General features: G+C 38.5%; 1 protein-coding gene across 1 annotated transcript; it reads right to left on the reverse strand.

The window, feature by feature from the left end:
* Positions 1-26,771, reverse strand: obsl1b (obscurin like cytoskeletal adaptor 1b). Its single transcript, XM_077728750.1, has 24 exons — positions 25,712-26,771; positions 24,527-24,796; positions 24,203-24,463; positions 23,199-23,510; positions 22,878-23,144; positions 21,854-22,129; positions 11,499-11,774; positions 11,158-11,430; positions 10,409-10,684; positions 9,623-9,898; positions 9,281-9,556; positions 8,936-9,211; positions 7,955-8,224; positions 7,600-7,866; positions 6,830-7,099; positions 6,008-6,274; positions 4,526-4,792; positions 3,382-3,494; positions 3,123-3,276; positions 2,569-2,730; positions 1,936-2,040; positions 1,598-1,864; positions 878-1,147; positions 1-287 (listed from the first exon to the last, which is right to left on the reverse strand). The coding sequence occupies exons 1-24, from the start codon at positions 26,721-26,723 to the stop codon at positions 280-282; spliced, it is 6,471 nt and encodes a 2,156-aa protein (XP_077584876.1). The 5' UTR covers positions 26,724-26,771; the 3' UTR covers positions 1-279.
* Positions 26,772-27,193: the final 422 nt, after the last annotated feature.

Raw genomic sequence — 27,193 nt, forward strand, 5'->3', positions numbered from 1 at the left:
TATGAGGATTGAATTTATTGAAATCATAACATTTGAAATGTTCACACACAACATTATTTACATGACGTTATGAAGAGTTGACTTGTAAACTCAAACCAAGACGAACTGACACACAGTAAATGTAAAGTCGTTTTTTAACGTTGGGAATTTTGTTTCTAAAAGGCAATCAATCGCACACTTAAAATACACAACATTTTAATACTTGTACGATGTCAGAAATGTGTGACAAACGTCTTGTCACGGAAATTTGAAGGTTGACGACAGGTCAAAATGGGCTCCTCATTGGCCTGTGAAAATTAAACAGAGAAAAAAAATCCTTAAAATTCATAATTAAATTACATCTTCGTCTTTCTACATTCAAAAAAATTCACTAAACATTTTTTTTACAAATACTATGACATCTTTTCATTCAAATATCTTTCGTTTTTTCAACAAACTGGATGTAATTTTGCACACATTTCCATATTTCATGGTCACATGACCACTTTCCTTCCTGACCTACATAGCCATAACCAATCGACTAAACCTTTTAACCACCCTCACAATTTCCAAAATGTGTCACTCTCACCTCCCAAAACATTTTTCTCTATTTATAATCGTCGCATGGTAAGCCAGGTCACACTCGACACCCTTGCACAATTTTCTCCCATGCAACTTTTCCCTTACATTGCACATTATAATATATTTACAGCAATTACCAGCTGGCCAAGAGTCAAATTGGTCAGCAGCTTTGGGGTCAAGGGTTCGATCTCAGTTATGGTCTTCACTGTGTGGAGTTTGCATGCTCTCCAATTGGGTTTACGTGGGTTTTAACCCGGGTACCCTCGATTCCAGCACCCTACCCAACAAAGTCAAAAGTTAAAATCCCATGACTTACCCAAGACTCGAAGTTTAGCGGAGCTATTAGCATTTCCGCATGAAAAACTGACCACGCCGCTCATTCCCGTTGAAGTTTGCTTCAAAATCAACTTGTGGACCGTACCCATCTTCTCCAAGCGTACCTGGGCCGACGGGTGTAAAGTTTCCCCATTCAGGCTCCATGTGGGTGGCTTTTGGACGGGTATTGACACCTCGCATTGGAAGCCGGCTTCATTGGGGGCCGTGACCTCGACATCTTGTAGTTCTCGGACCATCAGCACGGTCTGAGCTGTGTGTCAGTGCACCAAAAAAAGATGGGGGTTATTTTTTTTCCCATTCTAGTAGCTACTGTCCTCTGGTGGTCAGAAAAGGAACAGTTTTACATCTGTACTTTAGCTGCAAATCTGTCCTTCATGTTGCATTTTTTAAAGTAAATATCAGTGTAATATACTATAAATGCAGTATATTAGAGTGGTTAGCACCTCAAGCTCACAGTTCTGGGGTCGAGGGTTCGATCCCAGGTGGGTCTTGACAGTTTGTATGTTCTCTACGGGCTTGCATGGGTTTTTCCGGGTACTCCGGTTTCCTCTCATATCCCAAAAACATGCATGCTAGGCTAATTGAAAACTCGAAATGGGCTCAGGGACGAAAATGTGTCCACTTTTATGCCCAAAGTTGGCCGGGATAGGCTCCAGCACCCCTCGAAAATGACCAAAATGAATGTCAATGTCTTTCTTACCCTCCACAGTGAGTTTTGCCGAGCAGGTGTACTGGCCGACCTGCATGCTGTAGGTTCCGGCGTCATCCAGCGCCACCTGCTGGATGATCAGCTTTCGGTAGCAGCCCTCGCTGCTGATCTCAAAACGTTCGGAAGGCAGGATGACGTTGCTGCCTTTGTACCAGCGGATGCTGCAACGTGGGTTGGACACGGTGCAGTCCAACATGACGCGGGTTTTCTCAAGTGCCGTCTTGTCCTGGAGAGGTTTCACGATGCTCAGGGGAAGCTCTGGAAATTCAGGTGGCCATTTAAGTGACAGTTAATGACATAAACCATGACTTTTTAATTTTTTTTTTTACCTTTAACCTGCAGTTTAGCAACAGAGTCGACGTGTCTGGCAACGAATTTGATCTCGCCCGAGTCTTCTGGTCTTGCATTGCACATGAGAAGAAAATGTTTGGTCCCTGAAAAGGATAAAAACATTATGTATTATTCTATTGGGATCAATTCAGATCACTAATAAACTGTAATGCTTGTTTTTGGCTTTAAATATCTCAAACCTTGGCAGTTATTTGAAACCTACTGTAGGTTGCCATTTAATATACCCGGTGTTTTATTCAGGGGGTATATTAAACAGCAAGATATGGGATTTTAAGGCTTAAAGTTAAGACTAAATATTATTTTAAACTCCAAATGGTATAGTTCCATGTTTAAAACTGGTCTCAAACCCAATGTTGCAACTCGCAAAAACCAGGTTTCCGATCTTAAAAAACAAAAATCAGTCTTCTAAGTTGTAAGCAATAAATCTTCTTTAATAACCACAAACTTGTCTTAAAACCATCATTTCAAAACCCAAATCTTGGACTAACCAACCCCAGAAATTATAATCCCTAATCCACAATTTGAAACATTGACAGTTATTACTTTGCCTGATTTACATATTTACGATTTGCATATTTTCCTTTGCAAATTCTTCTCTTCTTTCCACTGACCTTCTTGTCGGGTCTTAATGGTGCTGGTGGGATGAATCATCTGGCCATTTTTGTACCATTCCCCCGGCACGTCCTCCACCGAAATCTCGCAAACAAATACTGCGTTCTGATCTTCTGTAATGTTTAAATCTTCCAGGCCTTTTATGACGAGCAGTTCCCGTTCTGGAAATGCAAAAATATAGACATTATTTATTGATACATTTTATAATATAGCAAAAGACTGCTATTCCATCTACTAGTTTGTTGCATTTTGTCATACAGACAACAGCCAACAGAGGGCAGTGTTGAGATAAACATGATAAACAACATCAAATGAAGAGCTTTTGGTATAATTTCATTAATGTAATGCAAAAGTACTCTTAAATTCATATACCACATTTGCATTTGTATACTTCGCATGTACAAAAACGTATTTTAGATTTTATGTCAATGTTCCATGAGATACTGGTAAAAATTACACTGGAATTTATTTATGAAAGCACTTATTCAAAATGTTTTATATTTTTTGCACCAAAACTACGCCATAGATGGTGTAAAAGTGCGAAATATTTTACCGTAGACTTCCACTTTGGCGCTGGTTGCCACTTCTCCGGCATCGCAAGTGTACATGCCCGAGTCGCTGACGATACATTTGCTAATCTGAAGAAATCGCTTGCGTCCAATGGCGTAAATGCGGACATTTTTGTCAGGTTTTAGTTCACTGCCATTCTGAGGAAGCACACAAAACAAAAAACTTAATTAAAATTTAAGCTTTTGCTTTTAAAGATACTATACTATGTGACTTGTTGTTGATAATAGCAAAATAATATTGACCTTCATCCATTTCACATCCACATTGTGCCTGGAGAGTTCACATTCAATGGAGATGATGGATCCCTCTGGGAATTTATGGTCCTCTAATTTCCGTAAAATGGTCACTGGGGGTTCTGGTGGAAAGACAGAAAAGTCATAATAATACTAGGAAAAATGAAGGATGAACATAATAACTTTTGTCAGTTTCAAATGGTAGCCAGCAAAAGTGAAATAACCCAAGAGTTAACATATGCTTTATTTCCATTGACGACATTGTGATCCGGTTGTCACCAAGTGGATGAAAGTCTCAATAGTGGGCTCAACTGGATGAATACGGAGTGACTTGGCAGGGAGTGGATTATTTGGACAGGGTGAGGTTAAACTAGCAGCTGACAGAAAAGACTGAGTAAAGCTGCTGCTTTTTATCGGGTCATGGGAGGACATTTTTTTTTTGGTTTGGAACCAGGACACAAAAGTGGTGGTATCCACTCTGGCAATTTTTATCAACTAAATAGACCAAGTTGTCTGTTTAACTGAGCTTTAAGAGTGCATTCCTAACTAAAGTTATGATTATTTCTTACATGACTACTACTTATTTATTAGGTTGACTACTACTTATTTATTATGTTGACTACTACTTATTTATTATGTTGACTACTACTTATTTATTATGTTGACTACTACTTATTTATTATGTTGACTACTACTTATTTATTATGTTGACTACTACTTATTTATTATGTTGACTACTACTTATTTATTATGTTGACTACTGCTTATTATGTCGAACTACTACTTATTATGTCGAACTACTACTTATTATGTTGACTAGTACTTATTATGTTGACTACTACTTATTATGCTAACTCCTACGTATTTATTATGTTGAGTACTTATTTATTGATTATTTATTATATTATTATTTGTTTGTTATTTGAGCACTTCCCAACATAATTATGTTGTGACTACTACTTCTTATGTCGACTACTTTATTTATATATTTTTCATTTATTTGCTTATTTTTTAAATTATTTATCCCTTATTTATTGATTTTTTTGTGCCCTAAGCGAATGAGTCTAACCCCCGCCCATAGACGACAAATGGGAAAGGGTCACTTAGGGCCAACGGTGAGTGTAAAGCTGGGCTTAATCTTGAAATGGCTTACCCTTGACAACAAGCATGGCAGATGTTTTCAGCTTCTCCACACAGAACACAAAAGTGGCCGTGTCTTCCACCGTCAGGTTGGAAATGGTCAAACTGTGAATATTGCCCTTGGCACTCATTCGAAAATGACTGGTTAATTTCAGCTGGTTTCCGTTTCTCCACCAGGTTCCGGAAACATTGGGATGGGACAACTGGACCTCAAAAGTAGCCGTTTCTCGCTCCACGGTTTTGACGTCCGTCAGACCTTTCGTGATGACTATTTTGCGAGCTGAAAAGATGAAAAATATTCAGTATGGTACGTTGGATTCATATTCAGATGTTGACAAACTTTAGTGTCCATGTTGTCATTGTTTTTGTTTTTTTTGTATCCTATAATATGTCTAGTTAAAATATTTTGGTACGAGGCTTTACGCAAAGTCTGTCTATGAATCTGCCAACATTTTTTATTGATTCCAACATGGACGACTATTCCCCTTGGAAAAAATGGAGTGTTTATTTTGGAGACTCGATGACAACAACCTTAGTTTTGAAGGCCAACGTTTATTTTTAGACGCAATGAAGGGAGATCCAAATTCAAATGGTGCTGGCAATAGCTTGACGTCCTGACTTTTTCTCGCTCAACCGTACGAGTGTTGAAAGAAGAGAACGTTCTAAGGTCGGTGGTTAAGAAGAATTAACGTATTTTGAAGGACGTGCAGCCCTGGAAATCAATGAAATTAAAAATATAGGTCTGCTGGAAACACTTTAGGAGTTAGAGTAGTTTTTTAAAAATGTATTTTACTCTGTATATTTGAAAATAGACTGTTTGGTCCTTCATTAAATAAGTTAAAGTAGGCTCTGTTGACAAGGAATGAAAAATATTAAGCGATTCATGAGCTGATTTGTTCTAAATATCCTGATAGACTTTACCGACTATAAGGCGCATCGCATTTAAAGGTGCAACGCCAATGAATGACACATTTTAATTTTGTTCCATATATAAAGCACACTGGATTGTCTATTTTGGAGAAAATTTAAGACTTTTAAGTGCGCCTTATAGTCGTGAAAATACTTATTTTTTGTATAATCGCTTTTTTATTGTAACCAAAGTTATAAAAATGGACACTCAATACAATTTAACCTTTTCAATTCAATTTTAACCACCAAAAAACTGCAAAAAGCGGATTTCTGCAAAAAAATAAAGCCTAAAAACATCAAAATACAAAAAAAAAATCAAAGTATTCCCTCTAACGGTCTAATTTTTTTGTACAAGTCAACTGCTAATTACTAATCATATATTTTTTCAAAAATCTTTAGCACCAAGAGTGAGTACTTGAAGCACTCATACTTGTAAACCCCAAATACTTTGGACTTCTTCAGGGTCAGCTGTTCTTCAGTGTTCGCTTTCACGACACGCGTGTACGAAGCGTGAGCTGACCGCGTCGTCAACGGCAACAGAGGTAAACAAACAATGGCCACATAGCTATGACACGTGCACACTCACGTTCCACGGTCAGCTGGGCTTGCGTGCAGTCGTGGAGGGTCTCGCAACTGTAGGTGCCGTGGTCCGACATGGACACTTTGTGGATGGTGAGGCTGTGTTTGGGACCCTTGTGTTTTTGAGTGTACTTGGCCCCGGGGTGGATTAGGACTCCTTGCCTCATCCACTGCACTTCTGTGGATGGGAGGCTTACTTCGACCTCTAGGGTGGCTTCTCTGAATTCTTCCACTGTAATGGGCGCCATTTTTTGGGTGAAAAGGACTTGTTGTTCTGAGAAAATGATAAGCAAAAACATTGAAAAAATATTTACCGTATTTTTTGGACTATAAGTCGCACCTAAGTATAAGTTGCAGGTAAAAAATAATGCAAAATGAAGAATATATGAATTGGACTAGAGTTTAAGTTGAATTTTAGGGATTTTTTTCTTATAGTTGATCACAAACCAAAACAAACATACTTTAAAGTAAAAATAGTTAACAGGCTAAATAGGCACATGTTAATGTAACATTTACAGTATTTCTATAAGTATAGCCTAAAAAAACAACATCAGGGGCTTATTTTAAAAAAAATACAAACTAAATATTGTTTTGACAAGTTTGTTTATAACACAAATACAAGTGTTTTTAATTTTTTAAACTATATTTTTCTAAATTTAAACTAAAAACACACCACTATTCTCTGTTAGAAAACAAACCAGTCAAAACATAGATGACAAGAAGACCAAATGAACTCTATACAACTTAAAATATACTTAAGTCGCAGCCCCTATGAATTAAAGAGCCACTTGTATTGTGGAATATACGGTATAGTATTGTAGTATCTCACCTTGAACCTGAAGTTCAGCCTTTGATATCAATCCCTCCGCATCAGCTGTCACTATGCCGCTATCTGAAACCACGCATTTGCGGATGCAGAGCGTGTGGCAGAGGCCGTTGCTGGAAACAACGGCGCGCTCAATCTGGGCCACCGCTTTGCCATTTAGGCGCCACGCAAAACCAACATCCGCTGGCGAGACCACGCACTTAAAAACTGCGTCTTCCCCTTCACACACCGTCATGTGTCGGAGTTCCGCGATGAACTCTACCACGCGGGGAGCTGGGAACAAATAATGCACAATGAAGAATAAAAAAGACGATTAAAAAAAAGCGGAATGGAGTATGAATTGCGTTTTATAGATTTTTTTTCTTTTTATAGTTAATTGGAAACCAAAACAAACATATTTTTAAAGTAAAAAATACTTAAATGGAGAACAACAGGCTAAATATGGACATGTTAAAATAACATTTATAGTTTTTCTACAACTATAGCCTATAAATAACATTAGACTGGAGTATAATTTGTATTTTAGGGCAAAAAACATGTCTGATATTTGATTCGAAACCAAAACAAACATACTTTTAAAGTAAAAAATACGTAAATGGAGAACAACAGGCTAAATAGGGACATTTTAATGTAATATTTATAGTTTTTCTATAACTATAGCCTAAAAATAACATTAGACTGGAGTATAAGTTGCATTTTAGGGAAACAAAATAAATCATTACGTTGTTTTCAGACATTACATTTTTCGTATTCCGATCTTGGTGTCAACTTACTGTTTACGGTGACAGTGGCGTTGGTTCTGTCATCCGTGCTTTCGCAGGCGTATTCGCCAGCGTCTTCTTCGAGTACATCGGAGATGGTAAAAGTCCTCTCTCGACCTTGCGCCCTTATTCGGTAACGGCAACTTGGCGAGATTTCCAGACCGTCTTTCACCCATTGGACTTCTCCTTTGGGTTTATTGATCTCACATCGTAACGTGAGGCTGTCGCCCTTAAGCGACTCGACGTTCTCCAGACGCCGGATGAATTTCACTTTCATTTCTGGCAAGGAGGCGAAGAATACGATTTCATAGACGCTAATTCGGTGACAAGATTCATCGGGGAAATATTTACGAGCTCCTTTTCTTACCTTTGACGAAAAGAGTGAAGTTCATATTGTCTGTGTTAGCATCGCAGACGTAGTCTCCGGAATCGGACAGCTGCAGGGGATTAATGGTGAGCTTGTGGGTGTTATCCTCACTGGAGATGTGAATGTTGTCCTTGTTGAGAAGTTGGCCATCTTTTAGCCAACGTACGTTGGCTTTGTTTCGGCTAACGATGGCGCAGAGAGTTGCGCTCTCGTTTTCGTAGGCTAAGATTTTGTTGGTGGCTTTTTTGTTCAGAAACTTGATGGGGAGATCTACAGGGTCAAGAAGCAAAGACACGAAATTCAAAATTTTCCCGTGACTGGACGTTTGGTCGCCGGTCTTTTGGTCGCCAGTAATGTTTAATATCTAAGTACTGTTTAATATCTAAGTACTGTTTAATATCTAAGTACTGTGTAATATCTAATTACTGTTTGATATCTAAGTACTGTGTAATATATAAGTAGTGTTTAATATCTAAGTACTGTTTAATATCTAAGTACTGATTATTATCTAAGTACTGTTTAATATCTAAGTACTGTTTATTATCTAAGTACTGTTTAATATCTAAGTACTGTTTGATATCTAAGTAGTGTTTAATATCTAAGTACTGTTTATTATCTAAGTACTGTTTAATATCTAAGTACTGTTTAATATCTAAGTACTGTTTGATATCTAAGTACTGTTTAATATCCAAGTACTGTTTAATATCCAAGTACTGTTTAATATCTAAGTACTTTTTAATATCTAAGTAGTTGAGACCAGCTCTCAAAATTATTTTCATGAGAGTTTAATATCTAAATATCTACTGTTTTCAGCAGTACTTAGATATTAAACTCTCTCTCACGAATATAATTTTGAGAGCTGGTTTCAACAGTAAACTCTCTGTCACCATTTGACTGGCGACCAAACGTCCGAGCACCGAATTTTCCATGTCTTTGACATGGTATTGTGGAATATTGATTTGGCTCTGGGGTTGATCTTACCTTGTACTTCCACCATTGTGATCAGCTTGTCATCTCCAGCATCACAAACATATTTTCCAGAGTCGGACAATTGAAGTCCAGAGATGACGAGCTTCCTGATGACATCTTGACTGGAAATTTGAACCCGGGCATCCGGCTTGAGTATTTCCCCATTGCAGACCCAATCGACGATGGCATTTGACCTGGACACTTCACACTCTAAAATAAGTTCTTCTCCTGTTAACAAAATATGATGCTCCGGGTGACCAGAATTTCCAACAATCTTGACTGGCGGCTCTAGAAAAAAAAGAATTAGTTGTCAGTCAGACCCTTATCAATTAAAAAATGGCCTAATAGTTAAAATACCTGCGACTGTGATATGGAAAATCATTTTATCCGCCTCTGCATCACAAGTATACTCGCCCGAATCCTCCAATGAAGCATTTAGGACAACCAAGGACCGAAAAACACCTTGTTCCTCACTACAGTACCGCTCAGTGTTGTCTATGGGTCGATTGTCTTTGTACCAGCGGACAGTCGCATTTGGTCTGGATAGTTCGCAGACTAGAATGATGTCATCTGACACTAGGAATTGCTTTTCTGTTTTGGCGTCGGTTTTCCCAATGATTTGTACGGGGACATCTGAAAACAAACAAAGCATTGAGAAGACAAGGTTTTGAACTTTGACCTTAGCAAGGGTTGACTTACCGATAACGTTAACATGAAAGTCCATCACGTCGTCTTTGGCGTCGCAGATATATAAGCCCGCATCTGCGAGGGTCAGTGAGTGAATGGTTAACTGACGAGTTACACCGTCTTCAACGATGGTGATGTTTTTAGAGTCTTCCATTTCTTCTCCGTTTCGCTTCCAGAGAACCACGGCATTTGGTCTTGATACCTCGCAGTCCAGAATCAGGGTTTCGTTGACTACTTTTTCGTGTTTGTTCACGATCTTCCGTGGTCGGACAAAGCGAACAGGAGGCTCTGTCAAAAAAATAAATTACACGATTATTTATTCTAACCTTTAAGGCAGTGAGAGATGGGATTTTCGGACGTTTGGCCGCTGGTCTTTTGGCCGCCGATCTTTTGGACCCTTTTGGTCGCCGGTCAAATGTACTTAGATATTAAACAGTACTTAGGTATTAAACAGTACTTGGATATTAAACAGTACTTAGATATTAAACAGTACTTAGATGTTAAACAGTACTGAGATATTAAAGAGTACTGAGATATCAAACAGTACTTAGATATCGAACAATACTTAGATATTAAACAGTACTTAGATGTTAAACAGTACTTAAATATTAAACAGTACTTACATATTAAACAGTACTTAGATATTAAACAATATTTAGATATTAAACAACACTTAGATATTAAACTCTCTCTCCTGAATATAAATTTGAGAGATGTTTTTAACAGTAAACTCTCTGTCAACATTTGACCAGCGACCAAAAGACCAGCGACCAAACGTCCAAGCACCAATTTTCTTACCGGCTATGTTTACAAAGAAGGTCATGGAGTCATCTGTCGTGTCGCAGACGTATTCGGCAGAGTCTTTGACTGTGGTTTCCGGTATGATGAGTCGTCTGTAGACACCATCGACTTCGAGGATGAGGTTATCGCTCTCCTCCACCTCCAGTCCGTCTCGGTACCAACGAACCATGGCGTTGGGCCGTGAGATCTCGCAGCTCAGGACCATTCTTTCGGACATTTGCTGGCATAGTTCCATTTGCGGTTGACTTGGGGAGACGATCTGCACCGGGGGTTCTGAGTATTGACAAGAAACCAAATGGTAGGGTGGTTAATTCTCATGTAAACATCCAATTATCGTTTAGAACATGTGTCAAAGTGGCGGCCCGGGGGCCAAATCTGGCCCATTGCATCATTTTGTGTGGCCCGGGAAAGTTAATGATGAGTGCCGACTTTCTGTTTTATGATCAAATTCAAATGAAGAGTATAGATGTATATTACATTTCCTGGTTTTCCTTCTTTTAAATCAATAATTGTCATTTTTTAATCCATTTTTTCTGTGTTTTTAGTTCTAAAATCATTTTGTAAAATCTAAAAATATATTAAAATATATCTAAAATAAACATTGTTTTAAATCTATTAAAAAACTGAATATTCGGGGCTTTTAATCCATTTCTAAAAAAGAAAAATCTAAATATTATATCTAAAATAAACTCTGGTCAAAGCTGTTATCATCGTTAAATGTCTTTAAAGAAAATAAGGTCTTTTACCTGTAATTGTGAGGTTAAAAAATATGGAATCATCCGCTGTATCACAAACATATTCTCCAGTATCCTCAACTCCACTCTTGATTATCTTCAATCGTCGATAAGGGCCTTCAACCTTCAACTTGATATTCTCACTTTTCTGGAGTTTTTGTCCATCTTTATACCAGCTTACCACTCCATTTGTTCTTGACAGTTCACAACTAAGAATAATTTCATCGGGAGCATGACGGTCAAGATGGACGTCCTCCTTGGGAAACACGATCATCACCGGAGGTTCTAGAAAATGGAAAATTCTCATATCAACCAATCAGATTCTTCCATTTCAAGCCATTTCTTTTTATTACCTCGAATGTTGACTTTAAACGCCACAGCGTTGTCTCCAACACGGCACGTATACATTCCCGAATCGGACAATTTGGCGGCTTCGATGGCGAGATTCCTGACGTTAGCTTCGGATTTCATCGTAAAATTGCCGCCATGTTGGATCTCGGCGCCATCTTTGTACCACTGGACCACCGCGTCGTCTCTGGATACTTTGCAGGACAAACTGATCGGGGATTTTTCCACTACGCTTTTGAAAAGATCTTCTTCTGGGATGTCGGTGAAGGTTATCGGCGGGGCTGTAAAATGAAGCAGGTTGTTAAAAATGAAGTTTACGTTTTTAAGGTGCGCTCGATTTGTTGGTTTTGACATGCGGTGGTCAATTGTTTTTATTCCACACTTGATTTTTTTTGTGTCAATACTTCACATGACGGTTAGAAATGAAGGTTAATTCCATTTGGGAAGCAATGATGTGTGAATTGCTTTGAAAAGATGTAATGGAGGGAATTCAAGGCCCAATTTCCAGGTTAATTGGGTAATCTGGGGTGGGATTGGGATGAAATTAGAGCCTGTTGAGGGATTGGAGATGGTAGCAGAATGTCCAATTCTACAATCTTGAAAAAAAAATCTTTGTATATCACCTTTCACCTCTGCATAGCAATCGTTGGACTGCGATTGGTCGTCATTTTGACAACGGTACTCCGCAGAAAGTGACGACACGGCTGAATCCGGTTCAGGTGTCCCTTTCAGGACTTCCCAATCAATCTTTGTGGCGGATTTGGGAATGTTTTTTACTTCGTCCTCATGCAAGCTGGGGAGGTCTTTGGAGTGTGAGACCTCGAGTCGCATTTTTTCTTTATCGCCCGCTCGACTTGACGGCTTGGCTGTAACTTCTGGAACAGCTGAGAATGAAATCAGTGCTACCAGAATATCAGAGCTTCAGCATTTCACCAACCACACTTGGATTTGATGTTTTAAAATCCAGGTACAACTGGATTATTGTTAAATTGAAGACGGCAATTAAAAAAAGACATTGGTGGGGGTGGCTAACATGCAGTTCAGTTGGTATGATATTGGGTTGATAACACCAGTTAGATCACATGTGTCAAAGTGAAGGCCCGGGGGACAAATTTGGCCCGCCGTATCATTTTGGGTGGCCCTGGAAAGTAAATCATGAGTGCCAACTTTGCGTTTTAGGATCAAATTAAAATGAAGAGTATAGATGTATATTAAATTTCCTGATTTTCCCCTTTTTAAATCAATATGTCATTTTTTAATACTTTTTTTCAGTGTTTTTAGTTAAAAAATATTCTTGTAGAATCTTAAAATATATTAAAAATTAGCTAAAATAAACATTGTTTTAGATCTATAAAAAATTGAATATTCAGGGCTTTTATTCCAGTTCTTTTAATCTATTTAAAAAATTCAGTTTTAGAATCAAATTAAAATGAAGTTTAGATGTATATTAAATTTCCTCATTTTCCTCCTTTTAAATCAATAATTGTCATTTTTTATCCATTTTTTCTGTGTTTTAGTTCAAAAATCATTTTGTAAAATCTAAAAAAATATATATAAAAAATCTAAAATAAACATTGTTTTAGATCTATAAAAAACTGAATATTCAAGGCTTTTAATCCAGTTCTTTTAATCCATTTATATAAAAAAAAAAAATCTAAATATTATATGTAAAATGGTCCGGCCCACTTGAAATCAAGTCTGAACCAACCCGAGTCTGACACGCTTGAGTTAGACCAAAACAAACCAAACAGCATCTCAAAAAAAGTCAGAAAATAGTTTTTTAAATGGTATTTCACTCCTCGCAATTAAGCCTCTTGAACCTACCAGTAGTTTTAGTTGCACATAAAAACCCAAAAGATTAATAATAACCAAAATCTTTAAATCACCTGCAACATCCACCTTGAATTCTACTCGATCATCTGCAGAATCACAGCTGTACACCCCAGAATGTCTGACTTGTGCAGCTTTAATAACCAACGCTCTCAAAGTCTCTTGGTTTTGGATTTCAAAATCACTTTTAGGAATCAGCTGCCCACCATCCTTGTGCCACTGGACTTGGGCACTTGGTGCCGAGACTTCACACTGCATCTTAACTGGGGATCCCATTTTTACCAATTTGTTCCTTTCTTCATCTGGAATTGCTGCAAACTTTACAGGAGAAGCTGGTAAGTGGAAAAATTTAGATGAGAGAAAAAAGATGGTGAAGAAAAGAACGTTAATAAGAGTTGATATTTTCCTCAAAACTTAAATCCCACCTCGGACGTCAACATGGAATGTTACGATATCTTCCGCCAGTTTACATCCGTAAAACCCCGAATCCGACGTTTTGGCAGAATGGATGATTAATTTTCTCAAGCCGCCATCTCGTTTCATGTCCAAGCCAGTTTTACAAAAGAGTTCAATGTCGTCTTTAACCCAAGAAACTTGGGCTACTGGATCCGATACCTCGCATTGGAGAATAATCGGAGAGCCAGCTTCAATTTTTCGGGTTTTTTCCGATTCTGGGATTGGCGTAATATGCGGCAATCGGCCTGAGAGTGAAGAACAACGTAAGTTTGTACCGGGACACCCAAAAAAATCGCAACGTTCACCTTTTACGTCCACTTGGAATGTGACATTGTCATCGGATGTGGCACATTCGAATTTGCCACTATGTTTGCTTTCAGCCGAATGGATAAGAAGAGTTTTTTTGCGACCTTCGTTTCGCATCTCCATATTGCTTTCTTGCTGTAGTTTGACGCCATCTTTGTACCAGTTAACTGTAGAGTCTTGAGAGACTTCACAGCTGAGGACAAGAGGACAGCCATCTTGGATGCTCTTGTTTCTGTCAGCTTCTTGGAGTTCCGAGAACTTTACGGGAAGAGCTGTATTTTTAAGATATTTCAGAAAGAATGATAAAGTGGGTCATCATAGAATGAAGAATGTGGTAAGTATTTTTTTAGAGTGAAACAGGGATGCATCACTTGACTTGAGCGGAAAAAATAAGTTTGAGTTTGAGGAAAGAAGAAGATTGGAATGTAATTTGAAGATGTTGTTATCTCAAAAGATAATGTTCGTGGTCAGTTTGCCATAAAAGAATGTATTGTATTTTTACGACTATTAGGTGCATCGTATTTTTAGCCGCAATGTCAATAACAAGTGCTATTTCTGTATATTAGACACACATTATTTATTGATTAATATGAACTGTAGTACTTTATCTAAGGGAAAATAGTAGAGTCAAGGGCTGCTTGCTCTAGTAGTCCTATCGACTGATTTATTTAATTTTATCATCATAACAATTTTAGTATTTGGTCTATATGTGAAGCGCACTGGATTATAAGTCGCCCTGTCTATTTTGAAGAAAATGTAAGACTTTAATGTGCGCCTTATAGTCCTAAAAATAAGGTAAATGAATACATTTAATGTTCAACTTGAATGTCTATATCCCAAAACCGTTTTAGTAGTATAGTATTGACTAACTATGCCTTTTAAGTATATTTCTCAAGAAATATATAACTTAAAATAATTAATCTCATTTTAGCTTTCTTTTCAAACTAAATATATTAATTTATCTATATAGTAAAAGTGGGATTTGGACCATAATAGTAGCAACAACAAAAAAATATGTTTTTCGTTGTTTCCGCAAAGACATTATTTGAACAAGATCCCTATCTAAAGTTATATTATTCAAATAGTTAACCAAAGCTCGTTTTCAAAGCTTCGCAAAGCACATATGGTCGTAAATATAAACAAGAATTGTGGAAAACCAGACTCTTGAGCGTCACCTTTTACTTGCACAGGGAACTGGACGTCATCGTCACAACTGTGTAGACCACAATGAGCCACCTCAGTAGAAGGTGTAACTAAAGATCTCAAATTATCCGTTGAATGGATTTCAATGGCACTTTGAAGGGTGGCCTTTGTTGCATCTTTGGACCACATGACTTGGCCACTGGATTCGGACAGCTCACATTGATGAGCAACAGGACAAACCGCCACGTTTGTCGGTTTTTGCTCGGCTTCTGTTATAGCCGATAAAGTCTGAAGTGGAACTAAAAGGATGGAATGCAAAACGCATGTTAGTTTAGAAAACGCATTTGCTGTAGGGACTAAATATCAGAAATCACAATGAGGAACAAAAATGTTGTATTTTGATACAATTTTACGTATTTTTGCATTTTCAAAGTCAAAACTGTGACTAATGTATTTGTTTTTGAGAGAAAGAAAGATATGGAAATGTCATATTTACAAAAATACTTCATATGTAAGAGTGTGTTCTCATAGGTCTAGTTTAATCAAGCCTTTCCTTATAAACTGTTTTGATTGCCATGTATTTATTCTTTGGTTAGTATTTGCAGGGTCAAGTTAGTCAGGAATTTGATGGAAAATGATTTGAGGAACCCGTTCAATTCGGGTACACAAATGTTAAAGTTCCACTCAAGTCATGATGAATCCGTGTTCCTGTCACATGCAAGCAAAAAGCTTATAAACAACTAAAACTCAACAGTGTGTTTTTGGTTCATTTTGGTCTTTACCTTTGATCATATTGAAATGCGCCATTTTCGGCACATCTTTTATGTCTCAGAGGCAAAAACAGTAAGAATTTTAGTGAGAAATTGCCCGAACGCAAGACATTAGTACAGATGACTTGATATTTAAAAAGATTTAGTGAAAGAACATGGTTTGTTAGCAAGAAATGACAGTATTAAAATATGCGTTTTAAGACAATCCATCCAGCAGGAGAGGAAAAACTCTTCTGATGCCCAATTTCTTTATAATAGTGATTTTTTTGGGCTACTGGAGGTCTGCTTTTTGCACAAGATTCTTTCAAGGACATGGACATGGATGTCAGGGTTTCAAAGCAGTATGGAAAACAAGGGAATGTGGGCAAAGGGAAATAAATAAAAGAAAAAATAATAATCCACAGTACCTTGTAACTGATAAACAGTTTGTACAATTAACATAAAATGGAATGTACTCATTCTTGCCTGGCAAAAATACATGTTCACCTTCAAGATCCACTTGAAATGGTTTAGCCTCATCTGTGGTCTCACAGCTGAAAAGCCCCGCCTCCATCAGGGTGGCAGAATGCATAACTAGTTCTTTTATTGAACTTTCTACCGGCATGTCTTGCCCAACCTCTTCAGGTAGTGTTATGCCATCCTCGGGTAGTGTTATACCATCCTCAGGTAGTTTTAGGCCATCTTCGGGTAGTGTTATGCCATCCTCAGGTAGAGTTATGCCATCCTCAGGTAGCGTTATGCCTTCCACGGGTAGAGTTATGCCATCCTCGTACTGAGGAACTACCTCATTTGTAGTTGTTAGTAAAGATGGCAGAATTACGGGTAAGGCAACGGGTTCATCCACTTCCACAGACTCAATCGTCTCAGTCTGACATGATGTTGCAATTTTCACAGGTGGAGCTGGAGATATTTTGAGGTACATTGAGAAAAAAAATGGTATCACTATCACTGATTCAGCAAAACATGGTAAGAAATGACCAGACAGAAATCTTAAGAATGTATGAATCTGTAGTAGATTTACGAACTTTAAACTATAGTTGCATGACGTAAAATATTACTTAGCATTTTGATCTGACATATCCCAAATTTAATTTAAGTATAGATTGTCTTTGATTTTCTTTGCTTATGCTACTGTTTAAATCACCTTCAACAGCCACCTTATTTGCCGTGACATTGCTGTGACTGTCAAATGTCCTCGACTGATCCCTCTCCTCTGATTGGATGCTTGACGGCTGCTTGAAACAAGTGGAAACTGAAACCTGCATTGGCAATCCTTGTCCTGAATTCTGTTTTATGTCCACTTGGTCCTTCTCAGCTTCAGTATCGTAGTGACAAGTTGCCAGTACTGTTTCTTCTAGTATGGACTGACACTGCTGGGTTATCACATGTTGTTCTCCTTGATGGACCTCATCCGGTCCAACCAATTGAGAATGGACTTCAGACTTTCTTTTAGTTTGGAGGATTTCTGGTTGTGAAACTTTAGACAGTTTCATGGATCCAAAAGGTTTTGTATTAACCATCTCATTCTGTACTGTTGGAATCAACTCTGATTGGTGAATACCAGGCTGGAAAGAATTGATGTGGTTGCCTGAACTGAGTAGTTGAGTCTGGATGCAATTAAGAAGATTATTTGTCAGGAAGTCTGGGCACTCTGTGGAATAGGAAGCCTGGTTTTCTTGGTGTTTTGGAGGCTGTAATGTTCTCAAAGAGTCTGTTGTAGACTGTAACGTTCTAAAAGAGTCTCTTGGAGGCTGTAATGTTCTCAAAGAGTCTGTAGTGGACTGTAACGTTCTCAAAGAGTCTCTTGTAGACTGTAATGTTCTCAAAGAGTCTCTTGTAGACGGTGACGTTCCCAAAGAGGTCTCTCTTTGGGGACTTTTTGCAGTGTGGGATAAATTGTCTAACCGGGCAAGTGGAGTCACTATGTTTTTTGTTAAATGTCTTGACTGTGGAGTGCAAGTTTTTACGTTTTTGTCAGCGTCTGATGCGAGAATATTCAGAGTTGAGCGACTGTGATCTTCTAACTGGGTAGAAATGTTCTTGATATTAATTTTCTCGGATTCGTTTTTTGTATTCTGCTGGATATGACAATGTTCAGATGGGACTGCCGTCTGCAAGGAGGTCGTAAACTGTTCTGAAATCTTGGAGTTTTCCGCTTTCTGTCTATGGGAAAACGGTTCATTATTTCGGGATTCTTGGTTATGTGAAACATTGTAGTTTGGGTTAAGTTTGATTAGCGAAGGCTTTACTGGATTGTGGTGGAATTTAGATTTGATTTTTGAGTGTTTTTGTGGTTCTTTAGCGTGTTTTTTGTCTGCAAATAAATTCCTGTCTGTGTTGTTTTCAATGCTTGATGGAGGAGTTTCAGTTTTGGACTTGGAATGTTCTTGGTATGTCAGAGTTTGTCCTTTCTCGCCACTGGAGTCGACAGACTTGGCCTTTGAGGGAACGCACTTGGGTTCAGTCAAGTTGATCTTCTCTTGTTCAGAGGCAAGCCTTGGCGGTATGGCTACAAGCAGAAAGGTTCAGTGGTTGTTGGTCTCAACGGTTTCTCCTCACAACAGAATTTCATTGACATCATTGCAGGGTTAGGATGGAGTTATGAGAGGGAGGAATCCATTGCAATGTCAAACAAGATGGTCGACCAGGTTTGGTCTGAAATTCAGTTCTTACAGTTTCCCAGAGAGAAAACTATCGTACCTAAATTGCAAGAACTACCTTACCCATTTGTTTTTAAGATACAACATTGTGTTAATAAGACCTCGTTGTCATTGCAACGGTTGCAAAGAGTTTTTGAGGATCTGGAGTGATGTTTGATGAGTTTTACCAGACAAAAGCGGAATTGGAAGAGCAAGCGTCGGTTATCGGCAACAATGAAATGACAGAAAACACGCGTATTAGTTTAAATAACTAAACTACACAACGACAGGAGATAAAAGATGACAACAAAGATGACAAGATGGCATGAAGCAAATTCAAGCTTGAGGGGGAGGGCAAGTTTGGTCTCGATGATTGGACAAAGATTGCAACACCACTATTGTTAGCGGCAGTTATGATAAAAATGGAGGACTGATGTTGAAATATATGAAATCACCTTTGACATCCGCAGTGATTTGGGCAGATGCATCAGAAAGCTGACCAATCAGACCACCATAGTGACACTGCTCTTCTGTTTGGACAAAGCCAAAAAGAAAACAATGAGCCTGGTATTTCTTTCCCTTCCGGAAACAAAATATTTGAATTAAGATGACCTTTTATGTCCGCATTTAACTCTGTAGTTTCACAGCTAAGACTCGCAACAGTACACGAGTCAAGCCTGACTGGAGGTGGAAAGGCTTGTATGCCTTTTTCGGGTTCGAGGACGGTTTCCATTTTAGGGTAGATTGGAGTTCCGTCTTTGTACCAACAAGCTTTGGCAACAGGGTCTGAAATCTCAAATTGTTGTACAATAGGGCAGTGCTCATCATCGGACTTGGCCTTCTCAACATCTGGACCATTTGTCATAGATGGCACTATGGACAATCATTGAGGGCGGAGCATTAGAAAAAACTGGTTTTGGAAAAACTTGTATATTCACAAGAACAAAAAACATGAATGGAGAGCCAAAACTGAAGTCAGTTAGTCACTTATTACTAAAGAGAAAGGACAAAGACAATCACCTTCAGGTTTTACGACTAACGGCGCAATGTCATCTGCTGTTGCACAGTAGTATGCTCCAGAATTTGATGGATGACTTGGTTCAATGATAAGAATCTTCTTTATATCTTCTGTTCCAGGTTCTTTTTCATAATCGGATACTGTAGCGTTAGCTACTTTGGGTGATTCCTCCGCCTTAAGCGGGTAATGACTCTCAGGATCCGAAATTTTGAAGGAGTTGGGAGTCTTGAGGGATTGTAGCTCCACAAACTTCGAAGACGGGGGTGAGGACAGCGTAGGAGGAGCTAAAGATGATGACTCAGATCATAAATGTGGATAAACATGTACTCGAGTTAAGAGGTGAGTTTATACGTTGAATCTTATAGGACTAAGGGATCATTTACACAAGTAGAAATTAGTTTGACAACACTGTAAGAAACCATTAAAACACCATTTGACACAAAGGGACGGATACAAAGTTAGTTAGTCATTATTTAAAGACACCTTGAAGAATTGTAAAGAGTTAATCAAAGTATAATCACCTGTTTTATCCACAGTGAGGTGGATGGTTTCATTGGGTGTTTCACAGATGGTTTGGACAAGCTCGGTTGAAGGTTCAATGACTGTCCTCAAAGAGCCTTTAGAGGTCAGTATGTCCTGCTCTTTGTGTTGGAAGAGCTTTACGCCATTTTTAAAACTCTGTGCAGGTACAGTGACGTCTGCAACCTCACATTCCAGAACCAAAGGTTCGCCCATTTCATAGGACTCGGTTCTTTTAATGTTGACGTTATTGCAGGGCTTGGCAGGTTTTGCTAGTATTGGACATTCAGAAAGCGGAATAAGTACCTTCTAGAAATAATTGCGGAACTATAGTGTGTTATATTTCAATACCATACAGTTGCAAGAGATGAGTTTAAAAAACATTGATGAAGAAGATTAATAAAATCACCTTTAATCTCCACTTGAAAGTCTATGGCGTCATCTTTTGTTGTACATCGGTACAAACCAGAGTGAAGCAGTTCTGCAGATTGAATAACTAAACTCCTCGTGGTTCCGTCCATCTGGATGGCTAACTCTGAATCCGAAAAAAGCGGTGCTCCATCTTTATACCAGCAAACGTGGGTGTCGGGATCGGAAACCACACATCGGAGTACAAAAGGACCCCCTGCTTCGATTGACTTGGTCCTCATTTCTTCGGAAAGTGGGTAGAACTTCACAGGCGGAGCTACAGATATAGTTCAATATCTAATATCAAAATCCATTCAGCCATATTGTCTATTACCTGAACTGATTCCAAGAAACGGACAGTAAAGCAACATAGCACTGATATCTAATATCTAAGTACTGTTTAATGTCTAAGTACTGTTTAATATCCAAGTACTGTTTAATATCCAAGTACTGTTTAATATCTAAGTACTGTTCAACATCCAAATACTGTTTAATATCCAAGTACTGTTTAATATCTAAGTACTGTTCAACATCCAAATACTGTTTAATATCCAAGTACTGTTTAATATCTAAGTACTGTTTAATATGTAAGTACTGTTTAATATCCAAGTACTGTTTAATATCTAAATAACGTTGAAACCAGCTCTTAAAATTATATTCCTGAGAGTTTGATATCTAAGAAAGAGTTTAATACCTAAGTACTCTTTAATATCTAAATACTGTTTAATATCTAAGCACTGTTTAATATCTAAGTACTGTTTAATATCTAAGTACTGTTTAATATCTAAGTACATTTGACCGGCGACCAAACGTCCGGTCAAGCCAGTTTTAGAAGCCATTTTAACTTTACTTCGTCTATAATCACCTTTGATGTTCACATTGAACGTGACGGCGTCACCCTTCGTCCTGCAGCTGTACAAGCCAGAGTGATAAAATTCCGCCGTAGGGATAAGCAACTTCCTCAGAAGTCCATCCACTTGAATGTTTACTCCACTTTGAGGGAAGAGCTTTGAGCCGTCTTTGTACCATTGCACTTGGGCATCACGATCTGACAGCTCGCAACGTAAAAGAATCGGAGAACCGGCGTGGACCGTTTTGATCCTTGCGGCATCGGGAATGGCTGAAAACCTCACAGATGGGGCTATGGGTATTCAGATATGGTCAAATACTTCAATTTCTTGCATGAGCCATAGTTTTAAAAAGCAGTAGAAGACATAGAGCACATTTTGTTGTGTAAAATCCACAGAATTTTAAGTAGAACTGACACTCACCCTCGACTTCCACGTTGAACCGTATGACATCGTCGATGGCGTCGCAGCAGTACACTCCGGAATGTGAGAACTCTGCTGACTGGATGACGATCCTCCTCATGGTACCCTCCGACTGGATGTGAAGGCCATCTGTCGTCTGTAATTCCATCCCGTTCTTGTACCAGTTGACTGGAGCCGCCGGGTCTGAGAGCTCGCAGTAGAGAACGATGGGGTTCCCAATTTCAACAAATTTGTTACGGTCCATTTCTGACATGGGTGAAAACTTGACCAGAGGAGCTGTGAGTTGGAAATATTTCAAAAATTCGGATTAAAATGGGGAGAAACCATCAATGTAAGGCAACTAAAACTGGTGTCATAGTGGTGGCATCATTTTTTGTGGCCCGAGTAAGTAAATCATGAGTTTCTATTTTAGGATCAAATTTAAATGATGATTATAGATGTATATTATATTTCCTGATTTTCCCCTTTTTAAATCAATTGTTGCTATTTTTTATCCATTTTTTGGGTGTTTTTAGGTCAAAAGGCATTTTGTAAACTCTAAAAATAAATATATACAAATATTTTTGGTTTTCCACTTTAATATTGAATATAATTTTAAAAAATGGTTCCATTTGAACTTAAAAACAAATAATTATTAGATGTTTTTTATATCTATAAAAATATTTTTAATCCAATTAAAAAAAATCTAATTATTATATCTAAAATAGTCCTGATTTTCCACTTTGACATCAATAATTGTCATTTTTTAATTCATTTTTTTCTGTTTTTAGTTGAAAAATTATTTTGTAAAATCAAAAATATATTCCAAAAAAGCTAAAATAAACATTGTTTTAGATCTACAAAAAAACTGAATATTCAGGGTTTTTAATCCAGTTCATTTAATCCATTTATAAACGAAAGAAATCTAAATATTATATCTAAAATAGTCCAGCCCACATTGAGTTGATGTTATTGCAACCCTGCAAACTAACCCGAGTTGGACACCCTTGTAGTAGATGATAAAATCACAATTTAAGAACCTCACCTTGAATATACAACGCCGCCGAGTCCCTTATTCCATAGGCCACGAATGTTATTTCCCCTCCATTTTCTTTATCTCGAACACACTGGATTCGTAGCGACTGATGCGTCCTCGAACGCCGCATTGAAAACCGCTCATCATCCTGCAGTTGGGTGCCATTTAAAAACCACGAGCCAATCACAGATGCCGATAATTCGATGGTAAAAACCGCATCTTGCCCTTCTGGAACTAATGCGTCTTGTAAAGCGGTTTGTATCCTGGCAACTGGAACTGAAGAAGTAAATAATTAGACATAATGTAAGAAATAATCTGGACTAAACTTACCTAAATGTACTGCTTTAGGGAACTCCACATTGTTGCTCTTTCCATATTTGTTGACACTGCAAATCCGGAATCGATAATCCGCCTCGCAAGGCACGCTATCGCCGAGGATTTCAACCGAGGTGGCCGAGTCGGTGGTCAGACATTGTAGCCATTCTTGGGAACCCGTCCCCACTTCTTGTCGTTCCAGTACGTAACCAGAAGGAGGGTTCTTGCGTGAATCCTGGGCTGGAGTCCAGGAAAGAAGAGCTGCATTTGCACGTTCTGTATTGATCTGGACTCCAACTGGACAACTTGGAGGACAGTGTTTGGCAGCTGAAAGCAAATGAATACGTAAATTAATTGACTAAATCCTAGTCCTGTTTGTTAAACTCTCATTGACTAAAGCAGACATGGGCAAACTAAGGCCTGTGGGCCACATATGGCCAGTTAGGCTTTTTAATCCAGCCCACCGACGTTGTCCAAATTTTTTTTTTTCCCCAAGATGGCGGCGTCACATGGAAGCCAGTAGCAGTAGGTCTGTCCATTCTTATTTGTTTTTAGTGTTTTACAGGCCCTCTATCTTTTTTAAATGACATTTTAATATTTCTTAATACATTTCTTTACCTACTTTGTAGTTTATACTTTTTACTTTGATGATGTGATGAGTATGTTAATACTTTAGTCCTTTTTTTTCTGTTTATGTTTCATATGTACTGTTAACGGATGCACTTTTTTATATGTTATCGTATCTTGTGCTGACCCGGCCCATCTAAATGACATTTTAATATTTTTTAATACATTCCTTTTTACTTAATTTGTACTTAATACTTTTTACTTTAATGATGAGTGATGAGTATGTTAATACTCTAGTCCTTTCTTTTTGTTTATGTTTCATATGTACTGTTAACGGATGCACTTTTTTACATGTATCATATCTTGTGCTGACCCCAGCCATCTGTCAATTTTTTAAAGTCAATGTAGCCCCCCAGCCCCAAAAGTTTGCCCACCCCTTGACTAAAGCTTACCCTTCACTCTGAGCTGAGAAGAAGTCTTGGATCTCCCCACAAAGAAGGTCACAAATCCCGAATCTTGCGGCATCGTGTTGACAAAAACCAAAATATGCGTTCGACCAAAAGACTTCAAAATGGTCTGATGTGTTTCCCGCAATTCCACGCCATCTTTGTACCAATGGATATCCATTTCTTCCTTTTCAACTTCAACACAAAAGGCAGCATTCTCTCCTTCCAAAACATCGACTTTCCTTGGAAGTTTCCGCATAATTGGACCTAAAAATATACACAGATATCAACTCATTTTTTATTTTTATGTCTTGTCTAATTGTGGCTTACCTTTGACTGCAACCTCAGCGATGCTCCGCCCACCATCGGGCATTTCGCAAAGGTAAATCCCGTCATCGTCTACTCCGATGTCGCGGATGGTGAGTCGGCGTTTTGTTCCCCATTCCTCCATTCCATACTTAGCTCCCGGTTGTAGTCGGCGGTCCTCAAGATACCACGTGATGGGGACGGAGTCCTCTGGAACTTCACACTCGAGAACTGCCAAGTCTCGTTCCCAAACTTCCAGATCGATGAGGGGCTGCTTGAACCGTACAGGTGGTTCTAATACCGGGAAAAATACAGGTAATTTTTGTTGAAATAGGCGTTCACGTTTTATCATTTTAGATTGTTTTTGACTCTAGACCTGGTGGGAAATAAGATCCGCCACGTGGTCAGGCTCAGTGCTTCCCCAAGAACTGTTTGTGACATTATGTGACTTGATGATCTCATCTCGGCTTACTTTCTTGGACACCTATCTCCAATATCACCCGTGCTTCAAATGGAAGAAAATCCTATCTGAGGCCCATCACTCAGGCCTTCAGGGGGTGATGATTGGTCGCATTACTTGAGTTGATTAGTTATGTGATTTGAGTGGTGTGTATCCAATTTAAAAATTGGGGTATTGCTATAATATCTAAGTACTATCGAAAACAGTAGATATTTATATATTAAACTCTCTCATGAATATAATTTTGAGAGCTGGTTTCAACAGTACTTGGATATTAAACTGTACTAATATATTAAACAGTAGTAATATATTAAACAGTACTAAGATATTAAACAGAATTTAGATATTAAACAGTACTAAGATATTAAACAGTATTTAGATATTAAACAGTACTTCAATATTAAACAGTACTTCAATATTAAACAGTATTTAGATATTAAACAGTACTTAGATATTAAACAGTACTTAGATATTAAACAGTACTTAGATATTAAACGGTACTTGGATATTAAACAGTACTTAGATATTAAACTCTCTCTCTCTTCTAGATATTTAAAATGTATAGCAGATACTTCAACCCAATTAAAAACTTGATTTACTTGAGATTTTGTCGCTACTCAACTAGACTAAATTGGTTTGGTATTTGCCATCACAACTTCCTCGATAATTGAACATTAAAAGCATTCAATTAAATTCAACATTACGTTTATGTCTTGTTGTTAAGCGTCTCACCACCATCTTTGACTCACCTTTTACAGAAAGATGTACAGCACTCAGGGTCTGTCCTGCCGAATTCGAGGCCGCACACACATAGACGCCATTGTCCTTCTGTTTACAATACAGAACCTTCAGCGTAAAGTATCCTTCTCGATCCTCGTATAACAAATACCGTCTTCCCGACAGAATCAACCTTCCATCTTTCCTCCAAATAATCTCAGGTTTGGGTTTTCCAGTCACAAAACAGCGGAATTTCGCATGTTTGCCTTCAGTCACCGCAAACATCTTCACCCTCGTCGACTTGGTGTTCAAATCCGTTTTATGATTAGCGGGCAAATGGCGGATCCTCATTTTCCCTTGGTGAGATTTTCTATGTCCATTAGTGTAGCCATTACGATTTCCATCTTCCTCATGTCCTGGACCCGCGTCGACGAGCAAAACGGCGCCCGCCAAAGCTTCGCCAAAGTCATTCCTGGCTTTACACGTGTACACGCCTCCATCGGGGGCTCGAGTCTTAAAGATCTTGAGCTGAAACCATCCTCCATCTTGGTAACTGACGCTAAAATGAGCGCTTTCGAAGATTTCGCTAAGTTTTCTACCGTCTTTTTCCCAGGTGACCTCCGGACGTGGACTTCCCCAGAGTTTACAAGAGAAGACGGCGTCTTCTCCTCGACCTGCTCGAGTGGACAAAGGTTTGATGAGAAACCGTGGTTTGTTCTCTTCTCTCAACTCCAGTTCTTGTTCCTCGCCTTCCACTTTCAAGGTGGCCGCCGCGTAGGTTTCGCCGATGCTGTTTTTAGCTTTACACATGTACTGACCGCTATCCTCCAAAGTAACGGCGGTTATGATCAGATTGTAAACATTCCCATCTTCAAAGACACGATATCGGCCTTGAGGGTCGATTTTTTCGTTGTTTCTTTCCCATATGACCGCCGGTCTGGGATCGCCACCGATTTGACATTTGAGGACGGCGTCAGTGCCGCTTAGGACGCCGACTTGTCTGGGATATGCCAGGAAACGTGGCGCGCCCCCAAAAACGTCCATTGTTTGACTTTTTGTGGAATTTCAGCGCAGTTTAAGAGACAAACTTGACAGTTTTCGAGTTTTTCTTCAAGTAGTTTCTAAAAAGGAGACAAAAACACATGTTAAATGAGGAAAAACTACAAATATATCAATTCTAGTACACACTTCAGTAAACACTGTCATTTTGAAGAAGATATTTGATTGAAAATTGACTTTTTGATGCCTCATATACGAATATTTCAGTCCACTGAGCACCATCTCTTAAATTTGTTGATTTCTGGAAGGTGAACATGATGTGCATCATTTTCACGAATATAAGGCGCACTTAAAAGTATGAAATTTAGTCCAAAATAGACAGGGCGCCTTATAATCCAGTGTGCTTTATATATGGAAAAAAAATTAAAATGTGTTGTTCATTGACGGTGCGCCTTTAAATGCGGTGCGCCTTATAGTCGTGAAAATACGGTATATTATTTGGACACAAAAAAGTC

This window comes from Stigmatopora nigra, chromosome 11 (genome assembly GCF_051989575.1).
Source record: "Stigmatopora nigra isolate UIUO_SnigA chromosome 11, RoL_Snig_1.1, whole genome shotgun sequence".
Lineage (NCBI taxonomy): Eukaryota > Metazoa > Chordata > Actinopteri > Syngnathiformes > Syngnathidae > Stigmatopora > Stigmatopora nigra.

Bases quoted from the DNA above. Each gene is read 5' to 3' on its own strand.
- obsl1b (XM_077728750.1), bottom strand. From the start codon at position 26,723: ATGGACGTTTTTGGGGGCGCGCCACGTTTCCTGGCATATCCCAGACAA. The intron at 22,130-22,877 runs GTGAGGTTCTTA...TCCAACTCACAG, and splicing joins GGCGGCGTTGTATATTCAAG to CTCCTCTGGTCAAGTTTTCA. The intron at 8,225-8,935 runs GTAAGATCAACC...TTGACCCTGTAG, and splicing joins CACAATGGTGGAAGTACAAG to ATCTCCCCATCAAGTTTCTG.